Here is a 25,226-nt window from a genome sequence, read left to right on the forward strand (position 1 = left end):
TCCACACGAACTTATTTTGTCGACGGACCAATACAGTAAGGCAGGAGTCTGCGCCGTGGCGACAGGGAAGTGTAAAGAGACATCAATGCGCCTTTTTTTCAGCTGACTTGGCTCAAATCAAGAGCTGGTGGTTTTTGTTTCCGTTGTTAACAAAATTTATGAATAACAAATCCCGGAGTACGGAGCATCAGCACCCCAGTGGCGACGCTTGAAACCTCTGAAAATGCCTCGCAGGAAGGTAAGGCGGATATTTGTCGCAGACTCAGCCGTTAGAGCATACTGCATATCGGGCACAACATAACGTCATAGCAAATGTTGGTCAGCGAAGTGGTAATAATCACATTGTGTAGTTAAACATTTTACTTTTTATGTATTCTGCCATGAGTGCGTTTGTAGATATTGCAAGTGCACTTGATGTGAATGTTGATGAAGCTTGCTGTGCACTCATACAGCTGATATGTGTTCTGTGTTTTGCTAAAAGCTAAGCTAGCTGTTATTACTACTGAGGTGCAATATAGTGTTTTCTCTTTATAGGTTTCACACTTTGGATTAAACAAGTGAGAAAATGCTTTGATTTTTCCATTATGTGATTTTAAGGGATGGTTTTTACTAGTCTGCGCAGTGCGTGGAGCGCTGCCCCCAGTCGATGTCGTTAACGGCAGCTCTAACTGATGAAAGAGAACAGGCTGTTCTTTGAGTGAGGGGATGGAGAGAAGCGTCCGCACCAAAACAACGCTGTGATTGGACAGGAGTAGGGGAAGGATGGCGTTCATTGGTTAGCGCCTTGTCAACTCCACCTATTCCCCGTTGTTATTGGCTGCATGTGAATGAATTGCTCAGCCCCTTGTTGTGAAGTTTGTCAAAGGAAATGTGCGCTCAGGCTCCTGTTTGAGTGTAGGGTAATGTTTAGTTTATCATTAAACGTGTTAATGACTATTAGTAGTATATAGATGTATACATATAATAAAACTAAAGACATAGTCGCTGAACAGCTGTGTTATACACACGTGCCGTTAATACACATGCTAACACATATTTGGAAGGCTGTTATCTTTTTCTAACTCTCGTCTTTCTAATACCTTTATCACATGTTTATTTCTTGTTGGAAGTTTAGTTTTTTGTGGAGATATAACAGTTTATCTTACACCGAGCACCATATTCGTCTGTGTAGATAACGTGATATCTTGGATGGCCCATGGGCCATATGTGCATACAATCCGGCATATAAACTGGAACCAGAAAAGATATAAAAACAAACAAACAAACAAACAAACAAACATGAATATAACAACTAGATGATTTTGAACAATCGTCGTTTCGTGAAAGGATATTAAAGTATTAGAGAGGAATAACAACAGTTTATATATATATATATATATATATATATATATATATATATATATATATATATATATATATATATATATATATATGCTACATGGAGCGAGAGAGAGAGAAGGAGAGAGAGAGAGAGAGAGAGAATTTAAAGGCAATCTTCTGAGAGTGTATAATGAGCCCCAAATATATGCTCAATGCAAACCTTGGAACCCCCTTACCCCACCCCCACCCTGCCGGGTTTTGGTTTCTGGTGGTGTAGGATGAGCCCTTATACGCCTCAGCATCACCCCATTCAGCCAAGCAAGCGGCAGGAAGCCTCGCACCCCTATCGATAAATCGGACAGCAAAATTATACTGTAGAAAATTTATTATTTTGATTTCCTTAGTTAGCTGACTGACGCTCTCGACTTAAGAATTTGACGGACAAAATTTTGTCTTCTTAACATTTTATGTTCTATGCTGGCGAAAAGCTGAAAATTCACGCGGAAGATGCACCCAGAATTTGAGTCTATTTTCGGCCGGTTCGGTAGATGACTTCGGAGTCATTTGCGTGGTGCAACCGCAACGACTTTTTTCCAGTATTTAATGACAGGTCGTCTGTGACAAGAGGGGGTACAGTATCGAAGGAGATGTGGAGAGAGTGACGCTCCTCCCCCAATATGGGATCTTTGTTGAATTATCCACTGGTAAAACTAACCAACAGACAATAACATCAATATATGTCCTGTCACGTTATTTATTTAACATACATGATGTGCTTCGGGCGAATGTCCAGACTTTTAGAAGGTGTTCAAGTGCTAATATTTTTTTTCCCCAGAGAACCGCTGGCAGCAGCTCGGACGGGACAGAGGACTCGGATTTTTCCGCCGACCTCGAGCACACAGAAGCTCCCGAGAGCGTACACAGACGCAGCAGCACGCGGCTGACTCGTGCGTCACTGCGTCTCAGTCGAAGCTCACAAGGTAAGAGTTTCGTTTTTTTTAACAATTCATTTGAGGTTTAACAAAACCACAACAACAATTGAATAAAGCTTAAAAAGGCACACGTGTTACGTATTTTGTTAGAAATTGTGGTACAACGGACAATTGGAGCGACGCCTACAGTTTGAGTTAGAAAAGGGACTATATGGTATAAGTGGTTTAGGAGTTAGTTTCATCAGGAAACAGTTTGACCTCTCAGTGTGCTGCTGAGTTCAGACAGTAACATCCTTTTTCTTTGTTTTCAGTACTGGAATAGTTAAATGCTGAATATTTTCCCACATTTGTCTCTCTTTTTCAAGTTGTAGTGACATTAAGTGGTTCCTCTTTTAGCCTTGCAGATTTTAGAATATCATCAAAGCCTTACTTTCTGACATATGGTATGCTTTAATTTCATTTAAATGGGTAATGATGCCCTCATTCAAGACCCAGAGAGGCTTCCAGCCCCCACACCTCAACAGTGGCAGCCTTAAAGCATGAATAGGTTCAGGCAGCCTGACCTCCCCCCACAACAGACGCACAAACTCTATCCAGCCCCTGAGTGACCTCTTTCTGTTGTGGCTGCCAGAGGGGATTTACAGCAGGAAGGGAAGGGACAGCACTGTTTTCTCCTCTTTTTGCAGTAGAAGTTGTCAGTGTCATTTATTCCATACAAGCCCAGGAACATTACAGAGTAATTTAAAGTAAAATCTGGGGTCGGATCTCTTATTGTTGTGGCAGATTTTTTTTGTCTCTTTGGTTTTTTACCCCCACATGTTAACATCATTTTTTCTGGTATGTAAAACCATATTTAAAACTCACAGTAATCTCTTCTGATCTTTTATGTCTTATTCCAGATAACTGCTGCTCAGTTCGAAGCAGTTCTCCAGCACCGGTGTGTGCTGAGGAAAGCTTGGCTTCAGCAGCAGTAGTGGCAGCATCGGTCTTTTCCTCTGGACGCAGAATCACACGCAGCCAGCAGGGGGCGATAAACACCACAGCCAAAAAATACCCACTACGTCAGAGCAGGTCATCTGGTTCAGATATTGAAGCAAACGGTAAGACCCAAAGTGTTCTTAACGTCTTAAAAAATTGATTTTGCACATTAAGATTATTTTACAAAATGCATTCTTAATAGTGGATGCTCTTGGTGTGTTTGAGGAAGCAGGGAAGAAGATGAAAAGAGATGGGGTGAGAAGTGAATAGAATGTTAGGGTCAAATTAAGAGAATAAAGCAAAATAAAGCTCCAAAAAGGGGTAGGAAGAAAGAAAAAAGATATGAAGATGAGATACAAAGAAGGTGCAGGGATGAAAGGATATCTGTCTGTGTGTTTCATTCATTCATTAATATGCTGCTCAGCTGGTGTGAAGATTCCAGCCTGTGATCACAGCATGTTCCTGATTATAGAGACAACAAGCACACCCTTACAGATAAATGTGTACTGGATCTGACTCTGCATCATGTGTAGTAAAATACACACTTTTTTAAAAAAACAACATTTTTTTTTCTTACTTCTTTTACACAACAAGTGCAACTAGAATTTCGGGGCTATACTAACAGTCCACTGTCAAAGTAATACTCCCAATACAATCAATTTACAGCTCAATACATTGCTCCTAATGAAGAGCAACAACAGCAGTTATTTGACTTACTACTCTCCTATTTTGATACATTGCATTACAAGAGCTATAAAAAATACAAGATAATAACTCAAAGTAAAGCACTGCAGTGTTGTAATTTCAAACCCTGTATTCTTGCACTTATTCCCAATGTTTCTTTTTGTCCTGATCAGTAGACCTGAAGCAGGGAGCCAACCGTGATGAGACCCCTCCTCGCACGCCAACCGGTAATGCGCAGTCTTCAGAGTCAGACATTGAGGTCTCAAGTCCCAGCAATGACCATGTCTCTTCCAGCAATGATCATGTAGTTTCACAAGAGGAGGATGAGAGATTGGCCAAAGAGCTTTCACTCAAAGAGGCAGCTGCTCATGATCTTTCCCACCGACCCAAAAGACGGCGTTTCCACGAGAGCTACAACTTCAATATGAAGTGCCCCACGCCTGGTTGTAACTCATTGGGTGAGGGGATAAGTACTCTGTCATTTGTTATGAAATCAGATATCTTGCTCCTATGCACCAGCAGTACCTTTGATCTTCTTTTTTTTTCTTCTTCTCAGGTCATCTAACAGGGCGACATGAGAGACATTTCTCTATATCAGGATGTCCTCTTTATCACAATCTCTCTGCTGACGAATGCAAGGTAGAAACACATACTCATAACAGATGAATACATGAATACCAAAAAGGATTTCCAGATATTTACAGAGCTAGGAGCCGGAACAGAAAAAAAGTGTATAAAGAGCTTTGGTTTTTATTTGAGCTTTATGTCACAAGTTATATTCCCACTGAGAAAGGAAAGCCCCTTTCCGAGGCAGTCCTAGCCAAGAAAGCTGCATGAAAGATTCCTATAGAGGAAAAGGAACAGACTATAACGCACTGGATTTACAACAAACAATGAATCACTAGTATTAAACCAGAAATGTCCATTTAATGGTCAAGTAAGGCTTTGTTCTCTTTATTTTCAATACCCATGCTGATAAAGGAATCTACTCTAATGTACTACTCAGACCAAGGTGGGGAACCGAACACATTAATGACAGACTGAGCAAGTGCAAGGACATATACTGTTTATGTGGCCAAGTTTTAGGAGCCAGTCTGAGTATAAATTGTCCAACCAGTCATCCCAATCCATTTCCATTAAGTGTTCAGCATCTGAAAGCAGAGGGAACTCACAGATTCAAATAGGGGTTGTCAAGCTGCAAAGCTTCCAGGAACATGGAGGTGGTTGCTGAAATGTTTTTGCTGCGGGGGTGGTTGTGAGTCATTTGTTGGTAGACAGTGTTGATGTTTTGTCAGGGCAAGGCATCGACGCGCGAGAAGCAGACCGAGGAAAGGACTCTGTCGCACCGCCAGGACGAGAACAGGCACTCGACACGAAACCAGGTAATACAAAATCACACATGCACGTAGACATGCACAGGCAGGTGCACCAGACAGGCAATGCTTATGGTGACACACTTTAAGTCATTCGTGTATGTGTGCGTGTGTGTGTGTGTGAGAGAGTTGGCTGTGGAGTCACAGTGAGAGTAAAACAATTTCTTCCGCCTGGGTATTTCAACTTGCATATCTAGAAATTGCTCATTGGTAAATATAGAAATGACTGCTATAACTAGTTTCCAGTCACAACTCTGGTCCTCAAGGTTTTGTCGTAACAAGAATTTGAGTTGATGCACTCACCAGCAGAGACTACAGTGTGGTAAAACCATTTACAGACCACAACAAAGTGGTCCAAGGATGGATCCCTGTGGAACACTATTGTTGATGTGTAAAGCAAAATATGTCTGATAAACCTTGTAACTGTTACTATATTGAAATAAAGTGCTGAAATCTTTGCTTTCCCACATGGTCTCAGGCCCCTACAGAGCGTCAGCTGCGCTACAAGGAGAAGGTCACAGAGCTGAGGCGGAAGAGGAACTCTGGCTTAAATAAGGAGCAGAAAGAAAAATATATGGTAAGAGGATGAGAGCAAACAATTGTGCAGATCCTTAGTGTTCCATCCCACCCTTCCTACAAGATAATTCAAGTGTCTTTCTCTTTTATTATTCATCTACTCCAATAGGATCACCGTCAGAGCCATGGAGCCACCAGGGAACCATTGCTAGAGAACATCACCAGCGACTACGACCTGGAGCTGTTCAGGAAAGCGCAGGCACGTGCATCGGACGACCTTGTAAGAGAGAAAACTCATCATCACCTCCCTCCGTTATTGTGTCTCCAACCCTGTGCTTTTTTTATCTTCCCCTTTTCTGCAATACTCCTCTTCTTCTTCTCTGTTTCAGTCAGAAAACCCTCCTCTGCAGCCACAGGAGGAGTCTGAAATATTTTTGGTAGTTTGGAGTATCCCTTCCTTTTGTTGTGTTTCTGTTAAGTCCTGTTTTGTTACATTTTGACCCAGCTCTTATTTCTTTTTTTCAGGCCTACTTTATTTAATTTCATAAATGATTGGTTAAAGTATGTAAACTAAAAGTGTTGGTACCCGATCCAGAATACTTCTTCTCTTCCATGCATATCTTACTCGCTTTTTTTTCTGAAACATCTCAAAATCAAAGAACAGACATAATTTCACTCTCATATTGAGTTTTCTGATTGTTCCCCATCTTATGTTTTCTTCTACATTTACATCTTTGTGAATGGTTGCCTCCACTGAGGATTTCCTGGGTGTGATTTCTTGACTTGATCCTTTGCCCTGAATAATGTCAATCTTTCCTTTCTCTCCTCTCTTCCCTCTGCTCGCTTGCCTGCCCTTTCCTCCTGTCCTCTTTGTACCTTTTCCTTCCTTTCTCCATCTCCGTGTCCACCCTCCCTTGTCCTCTATAGGAGAAGCTTCGTCTGGCTGGGCAGGTGTCGGAAGGTAGCAACATGATCAAGACCATAGTTTTTGGGCGCTACGAGATGGACACCTGGTATCACTCTCCGTACCCAGAGGAGTACGCCCGATTGGGAAGACTGTACATGTGCGAGTTCTGTCTCAAGTACATGAAGAGCCAGACTATTCTGCGAAGGCACATGGTGAGAGATCATCACAAAACTAAACAACAAAAAAACAAATATGTGTTTGTCAACAAACCATTAAAGGGAAGATTGTATTGTATTAAGCCTACTGGTTAAGCTGGAAAGTTTATGAGGGTATTGAGATCATTTTTGGATGATTGGTTGGGAATTCAACAGCTCTTCAAACAGGCACACAACAGCTATTTGCCAGATGAATTAACTTCCAACATGTTGCACCCCCACAGCAAATTCTGCAGATAATAACAGAATGAATGCAATTCTGAATTGAGGGTCTGCGCCAGTGTCAGCTTCCTTTTAGCTGGAAAATTTAGAGGCAGGACAGTCCTGGGACCTCAAAGTGAAGATGCTGCTATTACATTTTTTTTCTAATTGAGTAAAAGGTAAAAAAATTGGTACTTTCTATAAAACAAAGAAAGAAAACAATAAATCAAACATAAAACTTACACAAAAATATATAAACTGATTAAATAAATACATAAATAGTTGTAAAATAAGATAAAGTCTAATTTGTTCTAGTGACCAAAATAAAAGGTTCCAGAGTTTTGGGGCATTAAAACAGAAAGCTCTCTGTCTGGTGTTTGCCTCGGCCACATATGGGAAATTTAAAAAGGAAGCATGATTCATCCTCAGGTGTTGAATCTGACCCTATAGAGCTTTAAAAACAAGTAAAGAACTTAAAAATGAATCTAAAAGTAGCCATGAGCCATTGCGGAGTGTCAAGAAGCTGGTTTATATGGTCTGCCTTTTTTTGAAAAACCTGGTTGCTGCATTTTTGACAAGTTGAATCTTTTTAAAGAGACTTTTGGGGAATCAAGTCAAAGTGAATTACTGTAGTCAGTGGAGCTGGTTATAAAAGCCTGTGTTAAAGTTTCAGCAGGAAAGTTCCTCACTTTTGTGAAACCTGGTAGTGAGTAAGAATCAGCCATGATGGTCTAATTAAAAAGGGTGACAAAAAATCCCCAGTGTATATGTCAAACTGTATTTAGCATAATCTTTGCATGATGCCCTATCATGGCTGAAATTCTTTCTAGAACCGCAGCATATGAGTCTGTGCAGATGAAACAATCAACCAACTAATATCCAATTTAATCTCTGTGATGTCTTCTCATGTATTTTGCATTAAGGCTAAGTGCGTGTGGAAGCACCCTCCAGGTGATGAGATCTACAGAAAAGGAAACATCTCCGTCTTTGAGGTGGACGGAAAGAAAAACAAGGTAAAAGGAGCAACAAGAGATTTTTAAACAGTGACCTTATCATTTTAGCAAGTCTTATAAAAGTCTTTTACTATTTTTATAATCCAGTATTTGTACTTTATTTCAATGTTTAAACCATGGAAAAGCATCACACACCCTCTTTAACATCTTTCTGATCTGTCAGGTAAATCTGCACACAGCAATTTGATTGATCATAATATCATGATATGTCTCCCTTCTCCATAGATCTACTGTCAGAACTTGTGTCTGCTTGCAAAACTCTTCCTGGACCACAAGACGCTTTATTACGACGTTGAGCCTTTCCTCTTCTACGTCATGACAGAAGCTGACAACACAGGGTGCCATCTGGTTGGATACTTCTCCAAGGTAACTTTGGGACCAGTTGATGTTGTGTAACTTGTAGGGAAGTCGTTGAAAGTCCAGTGTGAAGTAAATGTGACCAATCAGAAGAAAGGGAGATTATGGAGCAGGAGCTTTAAAGAGACAGCAGCTAAAACAAAGTGTTTTGAACAGGGATGAAATAAGTTTTCTAAAACACTGGTGTGAGAAAGAAAGGGATATTTTTGAGCTGTAAAACATGTAAAGCTATTACAGGAGTATCAGAGCAAATGTATAACGACTAAAAAAAAGCGCTACACCTCTCTTTAAGAGCTCTTTGTCACCTTCTTAAAAGTCTTTATGATAGCCCAAACATCTATGACATGATGCTATAATAAATTCTTTTTATAGGCCACACCATCCAGTTTACCCATGCAAGTGTGGGAGTATGAAAAGATTTTAGTGTAAAAGACTTTTGGAGGCTAAAAGTACCACAGCTAGGAAAAACACACTGACCAAAAAAGATTTATGGATTTGTTCTCTTTCTGCAGGAGAAGAACTCTTTCCTGAACTACAACGTGTCCTGCATCCTCACCATGCCACAGTACATGAGACAGGGCTATGGCAAGATGCTCATTGACTTCAGTGAGTACACACAACCACCTTAGTTATACAGACCTCAGACTCAGAAGCACAGTTTCTTTCAAGTAAATTTAAATCAAAGTTATATTCCTGAATTTTTTCATAGTATTTCAAGCACAAATCTTTGTGTGTTGTGTCTCTTTTAGGCTACCTGTTGTCAAAGGTGGAGGAGAAGGTGGGTTCACCTGAGCGCCCCCTGTCTGACCTGGGCCTGATCAGCTACAGGAGTTACTGGAAGGAGGTGCTGCTGCGCTACCTGAACAACTTCCAGGGCAAAGAGATCTCCATCAAAGGTCAGTGGTCTGTAGCATCAGATCTGCATAAGAGTAATAAAAGTTCACATTGAACCTCATGTTGAAGCTAGTTTGCTTGAATATAAGGTTCATTCCACACAAAGTATTATCACAGATGAGACAGCTACGGGAGAACAATAGTATATTAATGTGATAAGTCTACTACTAATGTGGTGAAAAGCTCAATCCAAGACCCAAATCTGAACCTTCCTTGGAAAAAAATGAATGTTAATGAAAGCAAAGAATGAGACATCAGCAAATAGTGTGATTTACAGCCAACATCTCTGATGAGACGTTTTGTTCCTTCCTGCCAAAGCCTTCTTTTATGTTGATTTTTTTTGAAACTACATTTCATTTTTCAAAGTCTGCATAATATTTTGAATGGAACGAAGATGTGATTGCAAACTCACCCCTTCAGTAACCTCAGTTTCATTCAAAGTATCTTCTCACTGTACTGGATGGATCTGCTTTTGTATGTGTGTGTGAACAGGGAGAAAGAGATAAAAAAAAAACTCCAACAGCTCCTCTGAAAAGGGGTTTTAACATTGGCTATGTGATTTATGAATCGTGTTATAACAACATATAAAACAAAAAGGGCACATTTTCTTTTAAAATACAGATATTTGATTCAATAAAAAATCTGACAGTTATTTTCAAAATTAATAGTAGTTTTGTGCAAAATGACTGTTTTCATACCCATCGGCTTTCAGTCTACAGCGATAAGCCGCTTTCATTAAAGCCTGTTTATCATTTCATCTTAAAGAGGCTGTGATGGCTATTTTGGAAAAGCTAGTGTTTTCAGGGATACAGACTTTGTTTCCCATGAGCACTAGCGCCCACTGTCATGAGGACTCTTAACAAGGGGTACGTTTGTTTTGGAAATCGGATAACTCTACTTTTCTTTGTTCAAGACAACTTGTTCCGGGATACAAAGTGACGAGGTAAGGTATTTATTAACAGTTGCATAGCACTATTGTTCTAAGTCTTGTCGTTAATTAATCTGGCTAATCCAGAAATATAAGAAATCGCATTTAGGTGCTGATAATCTCATTTTCAGTCACTGCTTAAGATCAGACATATATCTAGAGCTGAAACTTTTTCGAGATCACATAGAAAGTCCTCACAGCTCCTTTAACTTTGTTTCTGACTGTGATAGCAAGCTGATATTAGCATTAGCTAAGTGCTCCAATTTATTTGGGTATAGCTTGCAGGACGATTAGCAGGGAGATCTACTCGCTTCAGTCAACTCCTTTCCAACTCAGTCCTGTCATTTTAACTGTGACCCTCTCTTTTCCTGCTGTCTTCACAGAGATCAGTCAAGAGACAGCGGTGAACCCAGTTGATATTGTCAGCACACTGCAGTCCCTTCAGATGCTCAAATACTGGAAAGGAAAGCACCTGGTTTTAAAGAGACAGGTAGGAATAAAAAAACAGTTCTGTTTGAAAGTCTGAACCGCTTCCTTGTACAAGTATATTCAAACTTAACTATATAGAGTGCGTAAACTTCAGCGAAGCCGTTAAACATGTATTTTTTATCTCCGCAGGATCTTATCGACGACTGGAAGGCCAAGGAGACCAAACGTGGTAATGGAAAGACCATTGATCCCATAGCCTTAAAATGGACACCACCCAAAGGGTCATAAAAGAACCCTCTTTTCACAGTCCTAAAACAGCAAACACACACACACACACACACATGCACACACACAGACAGATCCTCCTCAGAACACTGGTAAGCTTACAGTATCTTCAGCTAAATCTTCATATGAACTCCTGTACAAACGCTTTCAGCAGCTGCAGCAGATACTCACAGACAGATGTTACTCTGGGTTCAGCAGTCGCTTGGACGTCCATTTAACGATACTGAAATAAAATTGATGATAGGATGTTTCTAAAGATAATTTTCTTCAGAACAAGAAGACAACTCAAGAATGTGAATGTGACAAATGTATTTTGTATCTAACTCTGGCTGTCTGAGGTCAAGCTGTGAGATACAGCTCTGCAAATTTGAAACCAAGCAAATGTCAAAAAAATGAAATAAATAGAAGAATGTTAAAAAGAAAAAAGTGCTAGTGCTAGTTCTTGATATCCCTTCATAATATTGGTCTATTAATGATTAATATTAAATAAATAACTGATTGATTACAGTCCCTTAAATGGAATTATTATTGAGCAGCAGTTATCTCAGTTGCTAAATTAACTTGACTGCTCAACAGAAACACCAAACCACGTTTTGTTCAGTCTAAGCGTGACTGTAAGAGCCCAGAGGAACAATCTTTAGACAACACTCACACACTTACAACTGTTTCTTGTAATGAACTGATCACACCTGTCAAGTTGTCATTCATATAGCTATAGCTGCCATTGGCCATGCTTGGACTGTTTCCTATCACCAGGGTATGAGCTACCACTCCCCCATTTCCGCTTTTACCTTTAATTCAGTGGGAGCTGTGCTGTTTGTAATCCACAGCTTTGCTCTGGACAGTAAACTTATGTGAAGCGTTTCAGCTTGTAAACATGTCGGTGTTCTTTCTGTGTCTTTTTTAGTGGTTTTGTAAAAGTTCTCATTCATGTGTTCAACTTTTTCTACCTCCTAAGGTTTACCACTGTTTTTTAAGAGAGAATGGCCTGTTTGAAGCTTTCTTTTTCTTTGTATATTAACATGTGAATGTTTGTTGCTGCATTCTGCCAGTGGGTGTTTTTAACTAGGTTTTTCTTTCTATCCTTTTTTTAAAATAAGCTGTTTATATTTAAAGAAATATGCTAACTGCGTAGAACGTGACAAAGTTTGTTAGAGGAATGTCTATTCTGAAGGACTGAGTCCTTTGTTGATATAAACATAAATTTCTATGTAGATTTAAGTGTGTCTGGAAAGTACAGGAAGGAGAACAAAAACCACCCAAACTAAGACAGAATTTAGAAGAGACTGTCTCTTTAGAAGAGACGGTCTCCTGTAATCAAAAGTGACATGAACCACTTGAGATGTGTCGCTTTAACACATTTGTCACTTCCTGCTACATAACGCACACACTTTGGGAGCATGGTCGCAGCATTTTCGTGTCATTAATGTTCATGACAGTCACTAAGTTTGATTGGCAGCTGATTTTATTTAATTAACAATTTGCATATTTATTAATTTTAATCAAAACTTTAATTTAAAAAAAAGATATTGTGCTCATTTAGAAAAGAAAGTCACAAGAAAGCCTGTAAGCTAAATTCAAATCTAACAGCTAGCGTTAAGTTACTTTAGCACAAAGACCACAACTCAGAAAGCCTCATTTCAGCACTTAAACTCCAAATATACAATTAGTTTTTGTTTTCTGCTTTTGTTAAGGTACAGAGAAGGGTACACCAATCTGATCCTGGTGTTGGTTTCAATAGAGACTCCAAAAGTTTGATTGTATATCTCACAAAATGATTATACAATCAGTTCAAATATATTTCTGTTTCATTTTGATTGTGTCTGAAATTGCCAAAACATAAATCTCAGTCCCATCATCACAATAAGATATTAAGATTGAAAAATGGACACAGGTATCAGATCACTATCAGTTTCACTGGATACCAAAGCCCTGGCATTAGTAATGGGTACTTGACTGAAAAAGTTGGATCAGTGCATCCCCAGGGAGACAGCATTCTGTTACTTTTAACCTTTACTTGAATAAGAATCAAAATCTCCCTCAGACTGACAAACTCCTCCTAACACTGTGCACAAGCTCGGATAGCAGCTTGCTGTGTAATCGGAGGTGTTCATACAACATTGTCAAATAGAATCAGCCATTCCCTTTTCCTCACAAAGCTTTGCATTTTATGGGGAAGCACTGCCTGGAGTTCTGTTTCTTTTCATTTGACAGTATATGTCATTTTGCCCTTTTAATGCTGTAATATTGCAGATGTTACTCTCTTTCTTGTGCTTCTGATTTTTAAAGTGATGACTTTTTTTTCCAACCATCTGTGAATGTATTTGTGTGTTTTTTACATTTTTGTATTGTTTTCTAATCCTGTGGTTGTTTCTTTTTTCTTTTTTTTTTTGTCGATTGTTGGTGCAGGGGGTCACCACACCTACTGTCAGTTTCCACATCAATACAAACTGGTGAAAGGACTTCACTCACCCTTTTAGCACCTAAAATGTGTAACTAACAGAAAACACTCATGTGTGGACAGTATTTGCCAATTCTTAAGTGCATTTACAGGGAGGTGCATTTATTATTCAAGCTACATTCAAAGGAAGAAGTCAATCTTATAAACTTGTTCTTTATAGTGCATTTAAAAACACATGGCTTGACTTTAGTTTGCTAAGATCTGGGGATGAGGAATTAAAGATGTCATTTTGTACTGATATAAAGATACAGAAAACATATTTTCTATGCCTACAACAGAAGAAAAGACACCTTCAATGCATCTTCTCATGAAGATTAATGGATTACATCCCCTACATGTGAAAATGCACCGTATTTTCATATTTCAAAGCCTAAAAGAGATTTCCTACCAAAATAAGAGGCCCTCTGTTCTTAAACATGTCTGTCTTCAAGTCCTTATTTGTGTTGTTTATTTCTCATCCCGTCGTCTTGCAGTTGCAGGCGCCAGTGGCAGCTATAGATGTGCAGTTTCAGACCACCTTGCTTGTTGTTAACCCAAATATCATCAGGTGATAAACGAAACCAGACATCACTCCCTCATAAACCACCACTGAACTGTTTCAGCACTTCACCTCACTCTGCTTCCAACTTCAACCACACAATTAAAGCAGCAACTCACAAAAGTAGCGCAGCATCGATATGTAGCTCAGTTGTGCTTTTGTATTTGCTTCTGTCTCTTCCTTCCTGTTCAATAAATGCAAATGGTGAAACATGGTAAACCTTTTCTGACATCTTGTTTATGTGGTTTGATGTTTCTCCCCAGCAACAATGTGACAGTTATGGGGATGGTTGAAAAAAAAAGATAGGTTAAGGAAAAGTTTATCGCGCCTTGTCCCTGTCGATGTCACTTCCTAGGCGACTAATTTTTACCAGAAAGCCTGCGTTAACAACTTTGGATGAGGAGTTTGTCATGGGTGTCAACAAGGCCAGAGGGAAGTTATTTGAAAAATTCATCAAGCTGAATTATGGGAAATGGATAAAAGTTGGGACACTTCCGCTTGTACTACTCCTGTTCTCCTTTTTAGCGAATAGGGTATGAATGTAGACAAAAGCAGACACATCAAAACTTGAACAAAATCTGATTTTATGACTGAAGCTGCAATGTCATAGCATTACAGTTTTACCATGGAGATATCAGAGCATGATTTTCCAAAACCTTGCAAAAATATACCCCAACAATAACAACCATAAAGTTAGCCATTTGTCATGCTTTTACATCCAAACATTTCAGTCATATGCAGAGCGGTAACACAGAATGTAGACAGACAATGCTAGGACGCTCAATGGATTCAAATGACAAACTCCCCTGAAAGACCTAGGACATACAGGTACACCTATAACAGGAAAGGTTATAATTTACAGAGATGAAGGCGATGATGTCAGTGATTCAAAGCAGATGAATTTATGAAACCATTGTCCTTTGTAGGCTGTGTGACTCTGTGTCTGGTTAATCCACAACAAAGCACAGAATATATTACAGTTTAATCTGAGATCATGATAATCAGTCATGCCTCCAGCTTTATTGTGTCTTCTTTAGTTGGGGTAAGATTGCCATTCCTCTTGTGTTTCTGGAAAGAAAGAAGATTGAAACATAAGGAGGTGACAAAAGCTTAACAAAAGAAAAAAAAAGAGAAATGAAGGAATTAAATTACCTTCACCTAAAGTCCTTTTGCCCATGAGTCCAACAAACATATCCCCTTTATTTCCTGCTTAACGGGCAAAAGAAAAAAAAAATCACAAGGTTGAAAAGCAATCAAGTGATGGTCTATCTGGTTGTAACCAAAACATTAACATCTCTCCTGTGATGTTATTATACTCACTTTTCCTTCCCAGTCTGACAGGCAGAGTCCTGCCTGAAATAAAGTATAACAAAAAAAAAAAAGCTCGTCGATTGGTGGTAATTGGTAATAAAAAAAATACAATAAACAAACTCTAGTGATATTATAAATGGATTAGAGGGAAAGGATTTCCAATAAATTTCAAATTGCTACCAGAACAATATGAAGATCATAAATTCAAAATAATTTGGTTTGTTTACCTGGACTTCTACCCATAAGGCCGTGGAACTGCTGGGCTTTGGACCGCTTGATGAGATCTGCCAGATGCATAGTTAGATCTCTCTGTAGTGGGTAGTCCTGCACACAGACACACAAAAAAAAGAAAAAAAAATGCTGATATGGCTTGGGAAAGTAGTTATTTCTCATGTAAATCATCCACACTCTGCTGTCTGGTGGACTGATAAGGGTGAAGCTGTCTGTGGTGCTGAAACAGAACAGCTTGGCTAATTTTACACCTTTAAATGCTCTTATAAATTCCACGAAATTGATGCAAAGACATAATTTCCTTACTTGATGAGGCAAGATATACCAACTATTATCCATGCAGCCCCACAGTAACCACCCCTTCTCCTGTACAGTTTTACTAAAGATTTCCCACCTAGATATCTCTGATCTTCCTCTTAAGCCACCAACTACTGTATAAGAGAAACAATGAAGGATATATGACAGCCATCTGAGTTGGCTGTAGTGATAACCATACAAGTTCATTATTAAAGAGCAACAAGTGGTGATCTGGATAATTCATTGTCCCTGGGCTTTACCTGAAAGGCTTCGCACACCTACAACTAGGTGGACGATTTTATACAATACACTAAATCAGATAAGATTTATGTTCTTTGAAATTGTAAATACTGGGTCAATGAAAGTCTAAAATAAAAAATCTGGATTATATAATGTAACCTAACAGGAATCCTTTTTAAAATATGAATAACTATTTTGAAAATAACGGCCCATTAGTGAGTCAGGTGACCCATTGAGTTTCATTGATTCTACTCTGCATTGAACAGTCGACACGTGCTAATTTCACCTTTAGAAGATCATACTAACGTACACAGTAAAAGGTCTATGGTAACAATACTGAATCTAAATTTTGACGGGACTGAATGTATTCTACGTCCTCAACATCTCTCTCAAACTTACTGTAATATTCAAGAAAGTGCTCAGTTATAACTTAAAGCTTCTTTATCTATAGGACAGTAACTCAGAACAAATTCATACATAAAGTAAGCAGCTTTCCTTTGCTCTGTTTTAATAAGAGCTCCGATACGATCAGCTGCAGCTGATGAGTGCCGCTGTCCGCGGTGCTGAAATGAAGACACGCAAAAAGGGTGAACTTGTTATCCTCGATTAAATCAAGTTCAGCTTTACACTGACTTCATCCGGCGTAATAAAAAAGTGAATTATGAAAAAGTAGATCATGAAGCCTAAAAATACATCTAAAATTCAAATAGCTAATGGTACGAGAGAAGTTTTTTTTCGTTACAAGACATGAAAAGTGCAAGTATACCTGTTTTAAAGTACAAAAGAAAATGAAAGTCGCACTTTCTCCACTTTCGAAGATATAGAACCAATTTAACACATAGGCTAAATAAATCGTAAAACATATTGTCCCCTATTGTTCTTGCATGTTTTTGTCGCGCGCGTACGTGTGCACGTGTTTACCTCCCAGTTGTCCACTGTCCACACCTCGTCGTCCCTTTCACTAGATACTGAAGTCCCCAGCGCCCCAAAAACCTGCACGAACACGACCAACAACAACACGACAGCCAACTTGAGAGCCTCCATGCCCACAAACGGATGAGAAAACTGACTGTGAGTCAAGTGTGTCAAGAAAAACCTCCCCGACGTGGACGCATGCAGCAGCTAAAAAGTTAAATTGAGCTACTTTGCCCGGTACTTGGTGCGTCTTGAGTGAAAAAGGTCTCAGTTTGCTTTTATAAAGCCCCTCAGCTCGCCCCTCCCCACTTCTTCGTGCCTCACTTTTAAGTGAATTTATGCCGCCGGTCGTTCGTTCCTCATTGTCTGACTCAGACGTGATGTGCGTGGACCAAAGCCAGGTGACCACTCCCAAAACTGTGAAATAAATATGTGGTGATTTGCCTCGGTGCTTTTTTACTTCACCTACAGGGTTGACTGGAAAGCCCAATAAGCAGCTAAATATATGAATTAAAGCCAATCTAAGGCAGTGTGTGCTTGGGTAATTAGGTCAATGAACTCCAAGGAAGGAAAAAATGAATACAGGCTGAGACAGGACAGCATTTATTTACAAGCCCAGGAACAAAATGCCCAAAACCAGATAAAGAATATCACCGGCACTGCAATATTTTCAATTTCAGGCCTGCCTTCAAAGCTGGGCCAGATCCCAATCATGTCTTGTCTCATCTTAATGACTTATGTCACCTTCACCAGGTGCAACCTGATTTCAACTTTGATGAATTCATGCTCTGTTTGTGTGGCTCTGCAGGTGGTTTACCCAGCAGCATGATAAATTTATGCTTCAAATAATCACCCCAGTGACAAACTCTGACCAAAATTCATTTCTGTGTCAAAACAAAGAGAAAAAAGGGGGATATTGAATTTAACATTTTGGGCTTCCGTGATTGTGCAGACTAATGTAAGATTAGACAAAACAGCAGCTTCTTTTGGTTGCCAACAGATTAACAATATTTTGTTTGTCTTTGAGTCTCCTGAGTGCAACTCATTCCTGGATTGATCCAAAAGCACTTTAAAGACCAAAGCAACATTGCAAAAACAATTTGACCGCTTTAATAAATAGAAAGCATAGTAAAAGTATAAAAACATGAATGAAACAAAAATCTGTTTTCTAAATTACACAAGGAATAAAAATAGGTGTAAACTATCTTTGGACTGAAGACTTTAAAAATATTCCTTTATAGGAATATTTCAGAGCTAGAAATCAACTAGGACACCTAAGAGACCAGCTGTGCAGGATCTGATCGATCTGCTTTGTACTTGTCAAAAAAAGTTTGGCTGAAACATAGTTCAGTCCTTTAGGATACAATAGTTACACAATTGCTTGAGTGACTCAGAATTTCTTCTGAAACCGATGGGCAACAAATGCAATGACTTTAAAATAGGTGTTTTAATTTACCATTGGTCAGTTTTTGTCAGGCAAGCTGCTGCATTTGTCACACATGGTTCTTACTCCCTCATTGGTCTGAGGCGTTGGTGTTGACTCAGTTTATGGAGTCGGTGCAGGAGGTTGGGGACAAGGCTCCTGGTCCAGCATGTCAATTTTGTTCTCAAAAATAAAAAAGTACAGCACATTGCTGTAGCAAAAGGTGGTCCTTAACTTTGGACACACAATTCACATATTCATGATTAGTTTGTTCTACTTACACGTCAAACTCAGGGTGCAGCTAGATCTTAAGCAGCTTGACTTTGACTCAAAGTTTAGCAACTCTATTTTACTGACTGCAGCTGTAACACATGAGAAGTCGTAGAAAAGGCTTAGAAAATGTAAACAAGTGAACAAAAAAAATTAAAAAGCAAGTGTTGGATTTTTATTATATGTATTGTTTGCCAGTCTGTCTTGTGTTTCTGCGTTTCATTGCTTATTTCTTAGTGATCTTACTCTTACATGGTCTCCCTGTGGTCTTTTGTGTGTCCTGTTTACTTTGTGCCTGCTCCCTGTGTGTTAGTTTAGTTTTACCTCAATCCTTTTTCCTACCCCATGTGTTTCACCTGTGTCTTGTTACACACCTGTTTGATCCCCATGTGTCTGAGATTTTTGAGCTTGTTGCCAGTTCCTCTTGCTTTGACGTCAGGTCTTCCTGTGTTTTTATCCCCTGATTGAGTGTTATTTGGATTCAGGATTTTTTAAAAAGTTTCATAGAGTTTTAGATTTTTCAGTTTTGCATTCCTTTGGATTTTTTTATTAATCGATACTTGTTGAGCTTAATCTACACCTTGGTAATCCCGCTGTTTCGTTTTCTGCTGCAGTGTGACATCTCCAATGGTAGGGTCTTAAGTCAAACTATATAAGCTTATGGATAACCCACTAGTTCCCAATAAACAACAGCTATAGCTAGCGTTCAACATTTTTAAGAGTGCTGTCTCTGGCTTTTGTCTGTTCTGTTTCTAATTGCTTACCAAATACATTGTTTCAAAGGGACAGTGCATAGAAATGGGAATATTTAGTGATCTAGCGTTCAGATTTTAGACCTTTAGCTCCCTTGGTCTCACCTCTTGTGTTTAAAGCAACTGCAGCTTTTGGGGACAAAAAGCTTGAGTGATACATGATACGTTTCATCCCTGGGTTTTCAAGTTTTTGGGTTTAAATCTTTAAAATCTCCCTTTCTTCTTCTTTCCCCTTTTTTCTTCCTCATCTGCCATGAAGAATTGTGAATTTTATGCAGCCACTCACTTAATATGAAACACACGGGTAACTACTTTGTTAGTGTAAGGGGGCCTGCTTTTAAGAGGACAAAGGCTAATTTTTAGTCAACAAAACAAGTCAGTTTTATATTAAAGTAATTCAACATGCATTGTATTTGAAGTGTCTGTACTGCTAACACCAATTCAATTCTGCACCTTTAACTTGAAATACAGACAGATATTTCTTATATCTTATTGACTTTTATGAGTAGGTGATGAATAATGAATAGGTGAGTTCACAGGGTGCATCCAGGAATACGTCACTATGAAACATCAACATCATGTGAGCTTCCCACCAGGAGCATGACATCAGAAAACAGGTGGATTACTCAAAGATCAATTCTTCTGATGATACAAAATGGTCTTCTCTGACAAATCCCAAACCTTTATGAGGGCGGTTTTTAAGCTAATCCACCTGACTCAATTCCATCTGGAGTGCAGGAAGCTGAGGCTGAAGATGGATGGAGAAAATTAGACCTGGTGCTCTGCACGTGGCGCAGAAATACAGAAGGGATAGAGAATAATTCACAGCAGTGGATCGAACACAGACAAATGCATGGAACACATCTTTATTAACGCCTCAGTGCACAATCTAAATTGATCTGTATATCTGTCAGAGAGATCACGGCATGTTCTACCCCGACATCTGTGAGATCTGATCTGCTGATCAGCTGTGCTACGTTACATCAAAGAAGTCTGTCAGACGAACTTCAATCAATTGTGTTGCGTAAGAGTTTCTTCTTTGCGCTGTACAATTATCTTGAGTTTTGGCATCATCATTGCTTCGATGTCTACATGTCTTTGCGTCCTTGTGACATGTTTCCTGTGTCAGAGCACATTAGCTCTAATTATACCCTAGCCAGATTGGATATTCAATTCTGACTGCTACGCTGGACACAATATTCTTGTGAACTGTACACCAAGACAAACAAGCTGACATCAAGGGAGAACAAAAGGGTCTAAAAAACCTTAATCCTGGTGGAAAGTATAAACTTTGACCACTGGGATGAGTCAGAAGAGAAACTTAAAGAGGAACGTGTTACAACATTGTTCTTCTGTAGCAGAATATTGCTGTTAATCAGGACAGAGAGGTTCATCAAAGTTTTAGTCAACTCAGGATCAGGGTGCTGACCCTCAATCAGCAACATTTTACTGCAGCATCCATAATGAAAACAGGATTAACCACTGTTTAGTTCAAAACACTTTCTTTTATCTACAGACCCCATTGATGTAATTGGTCTACTTGCTGCAATCAGTCTCCTTTGACATGAGGAACAATTGGTAATCAGAGGTGGTGCATCACTCTGTAGCTCTTTGTTCACGACTAATGGTTAAAAACATGGAAGCACCTTAATACCACCAAAGGAAAGGTGCTTCCTGGGTTTCCCCTGCTAGTTTCCTGTGTGTTTGCAGCATTTGCCTGAAGCGCTTTGGGACATAGGGAGATGTAAAAAGCCATCCTGCAAAATAACTACACATACAACCACTGACTACATCTCAACTCTGGGAAAAGTGGAAGCGCCTTTTACTTTTATAAAACTGCAAAATTAAAATCTGAATTATCCTCCAAAGGCCACCATATTACAATACAGCATCACTATTGTTAACATCTTTCTCTGGCACAAGAGATCCCAGTGGGTGTGCTGGTCATCACATGAAGCTTTTGTGAGTAGTTTCCGGCTGCTGATGAAACATTGCTTAAAAAGGCTATTACACTGACTGATCCCATTGTCAGAGAGTACAGTCCATTTGTGCATCATTCCATGTTCATGCAAAAATACAATCCCCCTTCCTTCCCTAAAGACCATTGCGCTTTGTGTGAGATTGTTTTTCACCCTTGCATAAGTCTGTGACAGAGTTTGGCCACCCCAATCCAAAGTGTTTGGACATTGTCACATTTCATGCACCTTGGCACCCCTCTACCGCTTTACCCCAGCACACTCTATCACTATCATAAGTCTTTTTTTTTTTTTTTCTTTCATGCACAGAGCTGCAGATTTTGGGTTAGACACATGAAATCAATGGCTGTGCCTGTGTCTCTCCTGTCATGATCATTAGCAATCAATAGAGATGCCAATTAAGAGTCTTTGCCCTGAGTGTCATGGCGCAGAGAGCATAAAAAAGTTTTAGTCGGATAAATCCGAGCAAGTATCAAGAGAAATGAAAAACAACCTGGTTGGTGGGTTGTTGTTTTTGTTGTTGATAATGTTATTTTAAACTTCTTTAACATCAATACCTTCATAAAAATTTGCCAAAATCGTTGGTGTACTCAGACTTTGTGAAGGGCTGGGGTGAGAAAAAAAGCCACATACAGCATGTTCTTGCCAGTGAAGAGGACACTGGGTTTTGCATGTTTTTGACATCACTTAAGTGAGTGTTTTTGTCACCCAAGAGAACACATTAGCCCAGTTTTTAAAAACTAGGCTATGAGGTGGGTGCGGCTGCCCCCCCATGCCCACTCCTGGCTGGGATATGACAAATCATGAATGTCCACATTTATGTTAATCCATTAGGCTAATGTTCTGATGTTTTACCAGATGATGAAAGTAGCAGAGGTCAAAGGATGACATAGATAATTTGAGCTCAACTTCTGGGTACCTTGAATGTCTGTACAAAATTTAATGACAATCATTTTCGGAAGTTTTTGTCAGGACCAATGTGGACATCACCTTCTCTGTCAAAACATCTGCTCTAAAAAAGGTCCTTCAGGTTGTTTTGTTGTTTTATCCCTCTTTCAGTCAAACACCTGCACTAGTCTGACCGCTGGGACCTCCTGCCTGTACTGACGCATGGTTCACGGACCAAAATTCTCAGCTAATTACTTCAGTTGTGTTTGACCACTGTACCATAATGACTGTATGAATCACAGAATGTAATACTGTATTACAATAACACCTGTCTGGTGGGATGTCAGACAGGGAAGGAACATTTTGTCCTCAGAGTCGAGCTTCATCCTCTATGATGTGTCCAAACCACTCCATTTGGTTGTAGAGGGTGTTTTTAGTAACTTGGTGAGAACTGAATTCTGATTGGCTGCAGGGTCTCTGGCAGTGGAAACATAGAAAAAAGTTTGATTGGAAAAATATCCATCAAGGTGTCTATATCAGGTTTTTGTGGAGGAGGAAACAGCCTGGATATCGTTTCTTCTGCAGGTATTGGACGATTATCTGACCTCATGGTTGGATTAAAACAAATCTGAATGAATAGTGGACTTTAGGGTTTTAGATCACGAGCGACTAGATTAAATTTGATTTTTCTGTGTAGAATCATTGATTCATGGGAAAACTAAATCAAAATAATCCAGTCAACAAGTGGAACCCAGTTATAAATGCTGTGAGATAAATGTTGTGTTGGGAATCCCATGTTAACTAAGTCTATCCTCTTCTATTCTGTCTCCAGTAGGCGCCACATGGATGTCGCTTGGTGGTTGTCGATGTCTTCTATGGGGACTGCTCACTGGTTTCTGCAGTTTCCTCTTCAGTCTTTAATTAGCTAACCTCTTTTAATTTGGCTTCGGATGACTTGAAAGACTTGATTTCAAGACACCAGAAAATTCATTATTCTTCCACCCTTACTCTTTTTCTTTACAGATTTTTTTTTTATTTTACAGAACACATTGAAAGAGACTGAGGTGTATCTCATTGATATATTTCGCCAGACCACTTTAAAGCAGTAAAACAAAGAAAAACTTCCCATATAAGGCTGTTTTCCTGCCTTCATTTTTGTGTGTGTTGCCCTCTTTGTAAAAAAGCAGGTGCGCTGATTGAATCCAGAAAGCCTCTTACCCTTCTATGATAAAAATAAATCACAGTGATGACACCCAGAAGAAAAAGAATTAGAAACAATCCCACACAGAACACATTCATTTCTTTCAAGTGTGGATGTTTGTTTTCTTTTATTGCTCACTGACAAACAGCTGTTTTGCTTTCTTCTCTCATACATCCAAGGTTTTTATAGAGTTTGAAATGAAAAAAGATTTGTTCCTACTACTTACTGCTTGGCATTTGCTGTTTCTGAAATAATAGCAAGCATCTTAGTTCTTTCTGGCTCCTCAGAGGAATAACAAGAAAGTGGACCCAAGAGTCACTGAACACAATGTAACTATGATTGTTTGCTTCATGATGAGACAAGAATGGATGGTAAAAGTTCATCGTCATTGGAAAGGGTGACTCCACCTTACTTTGGTGGAGTAGTAGTGCGAGGTAGAGAGGTGAGATTGAGCCTTTTGAACCAGGCTGTAAACATGTTTATTTGCACTATGAACAACCAAACTGAAAAAACAATCCTTTCTCGTTCTAGTCCGAGCTTGCTGAGGAAAAATTTTTATAAAGAGGTTTGTATGTGTAGTTGAACACTGCTCATGAAAATGTCTATGTCACAGTGACGCAATAGCAGCAGGAAACCTATGAATGCCTTCTAAATGAGCTGTGGCTGCTGAAATCTGAAAGAAAAAAAAAAGCAGATGTGGAGTTTCAGCAGGCAGCTTGTAGCCTTACTGCCGACTATTTGTCCAAAGAACCAATCAGCTTCCATTTGTCTGATCAGACTTTACCCTGTCCCTGTCTCTGATCATTCTACTTCCTCTCTCCGTCAATCTGTGTGTCTGAAAAGCAAATGTTGCAGACATAAATGAGCCAGGTAACAATGGAAAAAATCAAATATATCTGAGCTTACTTTTATGAGGAAAAAAAAACAGGAAGCCACAGCTTGTTTCTGTTCTCATTCCCTTTGTTCAAGTTGGACTCTGTTTTCTGTTTCCTTGTTTACCTGTCCTTTTTATTTTTAAAATGAGACCAGTTAAGGCTGCATACTTCAACTTCTTTAATTAACAAAGTACATCACTAATGAAAAAACTTCATAAACTGTGGAGCAGATGTTTAAAACTTCTTAAATGAATGTTACAACTTTTCATACATTTTGGAGTCAAGCATGGTGAGTTTGGGAAATCTTCTCAGGCCACAACACACTCACACTGTATCACTTCTTTTATGGTTAGAAATAAACAACATTATAGCATAAGAAACTTAACACAGCAACAGAGATAATGGAAGGAATTACATGTGAAGGCAATATGAGGGCTGCAGGGAAATACCAAACTTAATAAAAAGCTTGTAATACAATTTTTACAAAAGGATGCATAAAACAGTAGTTGACCAAACTGGTACACCATGATACCTCCCACAATTCCTGCAGTTTAAACCTCTCCAGAGGCAAAGTTAAGGCCTAAAGTAGCTCAAAGAAAAAATGAGCTGTACCTTACCTGTATATTTGGTATGACTGTCCTGTATGTGGTGCATCCTGTTGCATTTCTCCCATAGGCTGTGTAATAAATGGAAGTTGTCTCTGTGACATCACCTATCTGTTTCTGAAACATATTTTTGAAGCAGATTGGCTGCCACGGCCATATATCAGATAGGGCAGGCTTTGAGTCCCCACACTTACAGCTATGGGACACCCCT

The 25,226-nt window shown here is 39.2% G+C and overlaps 1 protein-coding gene across 3 annotated transcripts; it reads left to right on the plus strand.

Moving 5' to 3' along the window:
• The first annotated feature begins 23 nt into the window (after positions 1-23).
• On the plus strand, positions 24-14,250 carry LOC141809529 (histone acetyltransferase KAT7-like). Of its 3 annotated transcripts, none has more exons than XM_074696599.1 (15): positions 24-238; positions 2,156-2,300; positions 3,152-3,352; positions 4,088-4,372; positions 4,471-4,553; positions 5,210-5,296; positions 5,766-5,864; positions 5,973-6,083; positions 6,731-6,922; positions 8,050-8,139; positions 8,365-8,505; positions 9,009-9,102; positions 9,246-9,392; positions 10,702-10,808; positions 10,937-14,250. In XM_074696599.1, the coding sequence occupies exons 1-15, from the start codon at positions 224-226 to the stop codon at positions 11,033-11,035; spliced, it is 1,896 nt and encodes a 631-aa protein (XP_074552700.1). In that variant the 5' UTR covers positions 24-223; the 3' UTR covers positions 11,036-14,250. The 3 variants fall into 3 exon arrangements, with proteins under 3 accessions (XP_074552700.1, XP_074552702.1, XP_074552701.1); XM_074696601.1 differs by having other exon boundaries at positions 5,973-6,062; XM_074696600.1 differs by having other exon boundaries at positions 4,091-4,372.
• The last annotated feature ends 10,976 nt before the right edge of the window (positions 14,251-25,226 follow it).

This window comes from Halichoeres trimaculatus, unplaced genomic scaffold (genome assembly GCF_033239565.1).
Source record: "Halichoeres trimaculatus isolate MK-OKI-2021-1 unplaced genomic scaffold, fHalTri1.1 fHalTri1_scaffold_20, whole genome shotgun sequence".
NCBI lineage: Eukaryota > Metazoa > Chordata > Actinopteri > Labriformes > Labridae > Halichoeres > Halichoeres trimaculatus.